This window comes from Mesitornis unicolor, unplaced genomic scaffold (assembly GCF_000695765.1).
Source record: "Mesitornis unicolor isolate BGI_N332 unplaced genomic scaffold, ASM69576v1 scaffold32305, whole genome shotgun sequence".
Classification (NCBI taxonomy): Eukaryota; Metazoa; Chordata; class Aves; order Mesitornithiformes; family Mesitornithidae; genus Mesitornis; species Mesitornis unicolor.
In genome coordinates, this window is record NW_010184030.1 from 27,480 (window position 1) to 37,110 (window position 9,631).

At 37.5% G+C, this 9,631-nt stretch overlaps 1 protein-coding gene across 1 annotated transcript in view; it reads left to right on the top strand.

The window, feature by feature from the left end:
• The window catches only part of ADNP (activity-dependent neuroprotector homeobox), an 18,475-nt gene extending 15,940 nt beyond the window's left edge, over window positions 1-2,535 (top strand). Inside the window, exon 5 of the mRNA XM_010184343.1 lies at window positions 9-2,535. Within this exon, the coding sequence (XP_010182645.1) occupies window positions 9-1,460 (1,452 nt within the window). The 3' untranslated portion in view covers window positions 1,461-2,535. The remainder of the gene's footprint in view (window positions 1-8) is intronic.
• Window positions 2,536-9,631: the final 7,096 nt, after the last annotated feature.

A 9,631-nucleotide genomic window follows, 5' to 3' on the forward strand; every position in this document is an offset into this window, starting at 1 on the left:
GTCCTCTATGCTTTTCAATCCTAAAAGGACCCATCTCCGATGCACTTGCACATCATCTACGGGAGAGGCATCAAGTAATTCAGACAGTTCATCCGGTTGAGAAAAAGCTGACCTACAAATGCATCCATTGCCTTGGTGTATATACTAGTAACATGACTGCCTCAACTATAACGCTGCACCTTGTTCACTGCAGAGGTGTTGGGAAGACTCAGAATGGCCAGGACAAAGGCACTTCATCATCTCGGCTAAGTCAGTCTCCAGCTGTAGCACCCGTCAAACGTACTTACGAACACATGGAATTCTCGCTAATGAAGAAGAGGAAGATGGACGACGATGATTCCCCCTCTGCCTTTGAGGAGAAGCCTGAAGAACCTGTAGTTCTAGCATTGGACCCCAAGGGTCACGAAGATGATTCCTATGAAGCCAGGAAAACATTTCTTACAAAATATTTTAATAAGCAACCATATCCCACAAGGAGAGAGATTGAAAAGCTCGCTGCCAGTTTGTGGCTATGGAAATCTGATATTGCATCTCATTTTAGTAACAAAAGGAAGAAATGTGTCAGAGATTGTGAAAAATACAAACCTGGTGTGCTGCTCGGTTTCAATATGAAAGAGTTGAACAAGGTTAAACATGAAATGGATTTTGATGCTGAATGGCTGTTTGAAAACCATGATGAAAAGAATTCCAGAGTCAATGTTAGTAAGACTGTTGATAAAAAAATTAACTTAGAAAAAGACAATGAAAGTTCCTCAGACAGCTATGAAAATACAGAAGAGGAATACAATGAAACCGGTAGTCCATTTGGTCAGCGAATTTCTGACATTGGTGGGAAAACTACTTCTGATAGCACAGCGGAGAAGCCAGAGGACAGCATATCCAAGGAAATAATTGAAGAAAATACATTGCAGTCTCCAGAGAAGTCTGATGAAAAACAAGAGGAAAGCTCTAAATATGAGGAGACTATTTCTGCTGAAGAACCAGCAAAACTGGTCGGTGATGTTTCAGATAGCGAAGGTGATCAAGATGATGCTGTTGAATGGAAAGATGGAGCTTCACAGTCTGAAAGTGGGCCTGGCTCTCAGCAGGTGTCAGATTTTGAAGATAATACATCAGAAGTAAAACCAGAAGCATGGACAGATGAATCCTCCCAAAGCGAAGATGCTGGTAGCAGTAAACCGACTGTTGAGACAAAAGGGGGTGGATCTGAAAGTGATGAAGAACAGTCAAAGTGGAAGAATCGTTCCTATGGAAAAGTAGAAGAGTTTTGGTCTAAGGACCAGTCGCAATGGAAAAATGCATCAGAGATTGAGGAGAGCTTGTCAAATCAGCAGATGGAATGGCAGAATAGCACAATTGACAGCGAGGATGGAGATCAGTTTGACAGCGTGACTGATGGGGTAGCAGAACCAATGCACAGCAGCTTAACTGGGGTGGAGCTGAGAAGCCAGCAAGCATAAGCTGCTCGATTCAGAAGTGTCAGTAGTATGATCCAGTCTACAACTGTCTATAAACACTTTCATTTCAGTATGACTGCTAAGCTTCAATTCTAACTGGTACTGCTAGGTCATGGCATGTGGTGGTTGTGGCCACTGTGACTCCAGTGGTTGTTTAAGGATGCTGTTGGCTAATCTTGCTTGAGAATACCTGCTGGGATGAGCACAGTAACTTAATGTGAAATGGATAAGCTGGTGGCTCCAGAATGCACACAGATAAAAGCAGAGGTTTATTTTATCTGCATTTTCAACATTTATTTCACTCTTGTACATGTTCAGTTGTATGTCTTTTTAAACATTACCCTTTTTCACATGGTAGTGTAGGGCCAACCGTACAAGCTACCAGTTCAACATGTATAGTAGACTATGGGGAAATTGATTTTTTTTTTCATGTATCATTCTGAATAGTTGAAATGTATATTTGTACAGTCTTTTAGACCTATTCAAGTGAAGCTTACAAAATTGTTCTTGTGTACCCATCATAGATTTGTTTCTCTTTTTTAGTGTTGCCCTGCTGTGTAATAAATGCTGTATCTAGTTTACCTAGCAAAAGCTTGAAACTGCTATAGTATGACTTTTGACAAACTTAGTTTTTGCACATAACCTTGTACAATCTCAAAACAGAGGCCAGCAACATAAAAAAAAAATATATCTGGACTCTATTGTATTATAGAATTTTCTTGTTCTGAATATCCTTGACATTACAACTGATGACAAACGTATTTCAGAGCTGTTTTCTGAAATCTTTTAAGCTAAAAAAAGAAAAATCACATGCAAGAAACAAGTTTGCAGCTACTAATTTTGACACCTTTTAGACCTGTATAAAAGTGTATTGTGTTGAAGCAGCACACTGAAAGAGAAGTGCTGATTTTTGAATATTTAGTTTTATCTTTAGTTAACACCAGCAAGGTGTTGTATTCATTTATACCATCTAATATATGACACACTGTTGTAGTATGTATAATTTTGTGATCTTTATTTCCCTTTGTACTCTTCATTTAAGCATCTAAATAAATTGCTGTATTGTGCTTAATGTAAATATTTGCTTTATTACATGCAAGTGCTACATTCCTGTTTGGTAAATCCCACCTTGCCACATTCTTATGTTCCACCCCTAGAAGTGCTGCACAGATCTGCCAGGGCATGTCTGTGTAGTACTTTGTTACTGAACAGATGGATCTCCTTCAAGGATATTGAAAATCCTCCAGAACTAACTTTGGCTGAGTTTGTCTTTACTGTTTAGCATTCTGAACACAAGTTTATAAATAGGATTGTAGTGATTTGCTTGTTCTGCATCCTGGAGAAACAAGGTCTATGAATTACTTACATTTTTCATTCTTTGTACTTATATGAATGGAGATCACCTTCACATATTAAAAAGCTATCTAGAACTATGTCTGCCTCTGAAGCACTACCTATTGAGAGTAAGTGATAGCGAAGGTATTTGAATACTTACCATTTCAGCATGAAGAAGCATGCCTTGTAAGCTACAGACTTGTGTTGGCTTTGAAGAAAATGCAACTTGAATACTCAAAAAGAAATAAGTTTGTTGAAATTTGTGACTGGTTTGGTCAAACCAGTCCTGCATTTTGGCAAGTGGGCAGTACAACAGATAATAGCTGCATAACCAAAAACCTCATCAAGATAATTTACTAAAAGGAATCCAATTGTCATGAGAATAAAACTACTTAAATAAAGCAATGAGTTTGATTTAGGCACATGTCTAATAAATATCAGAGTACCTACTTTCTGATACTATACAAGCACTAAATTGACCTGTGAAATTTTCATTAATGTTGTAAAGGAGAAAATGGTTCTGTGGCCTTCAGCATTTTAAACAGCAAAACCATTTCACAGAGATCTTAAGAAAGCATGTCGCTATCTCTGTAGCAGTCACGGGTAGGTATAAACTGTACTTTCCACTGGTATAACCAACAAGTATAAGCCAAAGCCAAGAATATGTGTATGCTTTCATGTTCTGCAACTAACTTGTGCTGCTGACACTTAAGAATGAGCATTTCTGGGTTTTGTTGAACTAATTACGTGTGTGAAGTGATGAGTGAAAACAGTTACCTTTAGATGAAGATGGTTTAGATTTGTCTTGTTCTTCCTTTCCCCCTTCACAGGAGGTATATGCACTTTAATTCTGCTTTTTTAACTGAGAGGAGTGGAAGTTGGACTGGCTCCTAATTATGCACTCAAGTGATAGAAGATGCTTTTTAAGGACAATACAGGAAAAATACATTTACATCAGCAAAAGAGCACCTTGTTTTTATCTGCCTTAGCAGAAAATTTGAGCCTCAACTCATTTTGTTAGCAGGCTTTCCAAACTATTCCATTGAAAAGAACTTCAGTAAATCAGCTGCGAGTTTGTTAACTACCACTTACAGATGTCAATGGGGTGGTAATCTTTTTCCCAACAAAACCAGGTGTTCAGAGTCTTATAAAAGATTATTTCTTGCTAAGAAAACTTGGTTTTGTTCCCTTCTCCCACTGTAGGCTGCTCTATTTCACAAGAAGCTGCTGTCTGAAAACTTAAAACATTTCACAATTTGTCTCGTGTCACTTCATCTAGGTTTTAAAGGATTTTTCAAAGACACTTTTTAAAAACTTAAAAAGAACTCCAACAGTTTTATGGTACTGCAACAACCTTTATCTGTTAAGCAATTACATACAAAATTTGGTGTAATTTACAACTGCATCATATTTGTCTCAGTATCTGGCAAGGTTAATATTAATGAACTCAAATTTCCAAATTCTGAGCTCTTGTCTGTAGTCAGTGAAAAGTAAGACTGAAATCTGAACTCTAGAAATTATTAATTTGCCAGAAAATTCCATGACAGGAAATACCATTTTATATAGTGATTAAAGTAAAGGTCTTGCACAAAAATACTCTGTCCTACCAGGAACAGCAAGAAGTATTGGGGGGGTGGTTTTAAGTTTTGGCATAAACTTTCCTGTATTTAAAACAAGTTACTCTTCAACTCCGGATTTTAGCCTAGGCAAGAATTTCTTTCTAGATTTGAGGTTAACCACACATTTTTCTTACAAAATCAAAAAGCAGAAGAGGTAAATGGCCCAATAAAACTGGAAGAACCTTAAACCCAGTTTGTGTCATTTTATCACACCATTATAATGGTACTAGATGGAAGTTATCCACCTCTTACACACATTTCTGAGGTTTCATAGCAGAGCTCAAGACACGCCAGCTGTGCTTGCAGAGTAGCCAGCAACTGACACTGAATTTCTTCTGCTGTCTTCAGTGACAGGAAACCTTGGAAACATTTGTCTGTCCAGGCTTTGGCCAGCACAACAGAGCAGAAAAACCATTAAGACTCTTCTCTAAAGAACTTGTTTCAGCCCATTTACCTGAATTTAAGCAAAGCAAACAGAAATAATGCAGAAATAATGGCATGGAAGTTTTACTTCACAATCTTTTAATCTTACTGAAAGTTCAAGTGATGTTTAATGCTGCCATCCTCTGTTCAGCAGTAACATTCCTGGAGCAAGAACTTCCCAATTAATATTTGATGCTTTGACATGTATTTTTGAGACAGAGACCTGAATACTCACCTGGTATTTTTATGGGAAAACTCTATCATTCTTGCCACCAAGAAATTAGTAGGTTTCAAATATCCATTAATACAGTTACAGTAAACAGTTTACCATTTTGTAGTACATATATTTTTCATACACTGTTATGGTATTCAAACAAATTTATTTCAGTTTTTATCAGAACCAAAAGATTTCAGGACTATGTTGTGTGTACTGTCTCTCCATTTCTGTTAATAAAGAAGCTGATATTTGGATAAACAGGTTGGTATAACTAAGAGTATTTTGTTCCTTTCATAACAAATTTGCCTCTGTAGTACCAGCTCACTCATCACCTGCATTGCAGGGGCAGAGACATTGACTGGGTCTGTCCTCTATTGCTTTATATTTTAATTCAACTTTATCTTTCATCATCAGTCCCACTAATAAATATGAAAAGGTTGAGTTCATTTATTTCTGCATCAGAATAGCATTGGTCTCCATGGTTACTCAAAGCCACGAAGCTTTGCTTTCACCACAAGCTTTTTTTGGTTGTTTTTGTTCCTTTACAGAATTTGCATTGGATCCTCCATCTTCAGTTCTTCCACAGGTATTTTTAAAACAAGAGTGTTTATTTCTGTTTCTCTGTATATTGTACTGTCTGCAAAGCCAATCATCTCAAAATGTTCTTTATTCACAGAATTGAGTGGATTTTGTTCCCCTTGTCCTATTTTGCATAGGTAAACTCTGCTATTCCTGGTCCTGGCTAAAAAGCCATCTGTATTACAAAATGGCACATCCAAAGGTCCATAGCAGAAAGTTTATTTATACCATTCAAGTTATGTTGCACAACAGCTTTTAAAACCCTATTCCTAGCTTGAAAGAGAGTGCTGGAAGCTTCAGCCATGTTCAGTTTATTGAATTTTTAAAGTTTGACATTGACTTCATGTTCTCATGTAAAATCTGAGCATTTGTGCATTTATGATGCTGGCAGTATTAGCACATGACTTGACATTTTAAACATGCTATCCTAGAGCACTCTTCAACATTCCAATCATTTTCAGTATAAAAATGTGTACAAAGTGAGGTTTTGTACATTTTCATAATTGGTTTAGGAAGCTTATCAAGTAAGTGCAAACTATTCTGATCGATTCTTAGAATAAATGTTCCAGCCTCCATATAGCTACAAAACTATCAGAAATGTTTAGCTTCCCTTAGAAATGCTAGCCAAGTATCTGAAAGGTAACAGTTGCTTCTTCCTAATGTCATAAAGTACAAACTGTAAGAATAAGCTCATGGAGCCCTTCCTAAAAGCCTTTTGATAGTAAAAAATTAATTATTTTGATACTTAGTACCTACATAGTTCATAGGAAAAAGGTCTTGAGTTCAGTAGAGTTTTGGAACCAGTAGGTCATAGGAGCGTGGGCTGCTTGTAGAGGATGTCTCTGAAACAAGAACAGGACAGAAAGTAATCTTATTGTTAAAGAACAGGAAATAATACTTTAAGGAGTTGGTCATGTAAAAGAGACATGAAGAGAGGAATCAGCATCTCAGAACTGAAGTGACTTTCCAATACAAGATAATTGGCTCTGTAAACAATACTGAAAATGTGAAGTTGTTTAACACTTGATTCCACAGACCTTGCAATCAGCTGGATTAATATTGAACTGATAAAAATAGAGTAATACACCAGGGAAATTGGTTTTAAAGCACAGAAGAATGGAAATGAATTAGTAACACTGGAAAATACTGACTACGGAAGAAATACAGAAAGAGATTTGGTTTTGTTTCTAGGGTTTTTAAGAATTCAAATAATTTATTAATCCTGAACTGGGGAGATAAAACAATACTGCTGTAGTGCAACAATTCAAATCTTTAGCTAAAATCATGGTCTTAATGGAAAATGAAGAGCCTGTCCCTCCCATAAAGCTAACAGTCTTAAGGCTCTAAACACATTTCCAGAGAACAGTTTGCTCTTTAGATGTAATCTTCACATTTACTTGTATTTAATTCTCATTCATGTGTTTCAAACTGTGCATCTGGTTACAAACATTTCTTGATAGTATCCACTGCTAATTTTTTGGACTAGATACTGGCTGTCCATACACATCGAGGCACAATTTAAGAAGTAAATATTCATTTATAGCATGATCTAGGTACTAGCTACCGAAGCTGCGCTGCTGTGCTGCCATTGTCAGAACAGGGAGGATGAATGGAGGTTCTGCTGCAGACTCCCACTTTGCACATCTCGGAGATCAATACAGTGTTCTCAGAGAAGAGCACTTGCTACCTGTTAGGATATACAAACCTTGCCATGGGATAGAAATAGACTTTTAGTGATAATCATCAACAGATTCATGTGGTTTTGAAGTTTTTTATGTGCAAAGCCAAACAAAAGGAGATGGGCTTCTTTTAATGGGCAGATGCTAGAATTTTAAATGTAAAATCTAATTGTAGTTTCTTTCATCTAAGATTGCAAATCAACAGTCACAACCACTGAGTAAGACAAGATGAAGAATCTGAATTGCTCATGTAAGAACTACTAGTGATGAGGTTCACCTCTGCAAAATAGAAAAAACCCTAACCAAAGAAGCTGTAAAAATAGACAACTGTAACAATTCATAGTGGACTACTATAATTTTCTGTATTTTTCTTAAAGAAGATAAAGCATAAAAGAAAGAAGAGTTAAAAAATCACTCTGATTTTCAAAGTAAAATAGTCTGTCCTTAATTTCTGGGCAATATTGCCAGTGGTCATACCAGGAAAAAACAAGGCAGGGACAGTTATGAATGACAGCCATTAAACTGAGCAGGCTGAGTGACAATCTGTTTGCAGAAAGCCCTGATCAGAGCAGTCACACTGAGCTGCAGACACTGAGCCTCTCACACTAACTTTAAAAGTAGACTCAGGATTTCCCATAGCTCATGAAACCACTGTCCCACTCTTGATTTGTAGCCAGTTATTTTAGAACTACTTATTCTTAGCACTTACCGTCCAGAACTCCTCCAAATAGATGATGCCATGACTGCAGTGAGAATTTACCTTTTTTCTTTTGAGATCCCTGCAATAGTAATCTGATTCTCTGATGAATAATACCTTAGTAGTTACATAGTACTACAGGTATGATTCACAGTTATACTTAGTCTCTTCTGGCCTGCAGCTACTGTTTTCTAAATACCCTCCTGACACAGGTAGTTCTTTTGTGTGACTTCCTGCAACTGTGCCATAAACACAAAAGTGACTCCTCCTGTTTTACAGTTACCCACACCAAACTTTCATCAAGGAACACTCCTGTTACCAGCTTATGTTAAAGAACTACTTCAGTCTTCACAATCTTAAAGTATAGCTGCTGAATCAATAGCAAATGAGAGGCAAAGATACTAATCCATATGACTTGACAGTATTTTTTGAGGAAGGGGTCTGAGAAAAACTTGCTTTCACAACGATGCAAATGCCACACAGGGTTAAAAGACAAGGGCATGAGGAATCTGCACTGTGCACATCACACAGACTGAAGATGAAATAATCCCTTTGTGGTCAGGCTGCTGTGAAACTTAAAGGAAAAGTGATATGGTTCCAGCTAAGGAGGAAAGGGGGGAAGAAGGGGGAGGAAATGTCTTGAAATTCCAAAGCCTATTAAAATCATCAAAAGAGAAAGATTTAAGACGTAAGAAATAGCTTTTCACCTCTAGATCACTTGATCCATGTCTGTCACAACCTAATAAAGGCCAGATTATGGCCCTTGGGAAGTAGGTGCTCTCATTAGGACGGCATCCATACCATAACATAGAGCCACGAGTGGCACGGACTCCAGCAGCAGCTTGCCGTAAGTCCAAGCTGTGTTTGTGTCCAACCTGGGCTCTAAAGACCTTGAGCAAGGCTCTGTCATTTCACTGCCCTCTGTGAGCACCTATGGCACCTGGTCAGTGCAAATACATAAATCCTTATTTGTCCTCTGAACATCTCTCCTAGGTCAAGCTTGAGAAAGCTGAGCATAGAGTAGGAAGTTTACACCATACCTGAAAAACACAAGCTGGAAACAGGTCTCCATTGAGATGCCTATACTCCTATATTCTTTGTCCTAAACTTGGAAACTATTAATTAACAAAGATCCAACAATAAGTGAATAAACTGAGGAAGCAAAGTAATTATAGAGGAATTTAACCACTTGGAAGGAAGTAGATGAAGGTTTAGATGAAACTAGATCAAATAGGAGAAATGAAAGGATTAAAACATTTGCAAGAGCTTTTCAAAAATAAAGTATGCACAACAATTCTGCACTTGAAGGCAAATAAAAGAAATGGCAAGTAGAATCATGCCTGAAAGATTAAAACTTCTGGTGGCAGCTGCAGAGACTTCAATCAGTTCCATTTTAACAGGCAGCCAAGTTATCCAGGGAGACAAGTTGTGTGACATAATATCTAAGGCACTAAAACCACCCCTTGAGAAATACAGTTTGAAGCCCTAAAAGCCAGGCCTCCAGCTGATAAAGCTAAATATATGAGAGCAGTAAGAAAATGACCCATTTAAGAGCACAGTGGTTACTCTGACAACTGCAACCCAGCATCAGAACAGCAAAGCTGGGTCAAAAGGTGATCGCTTAC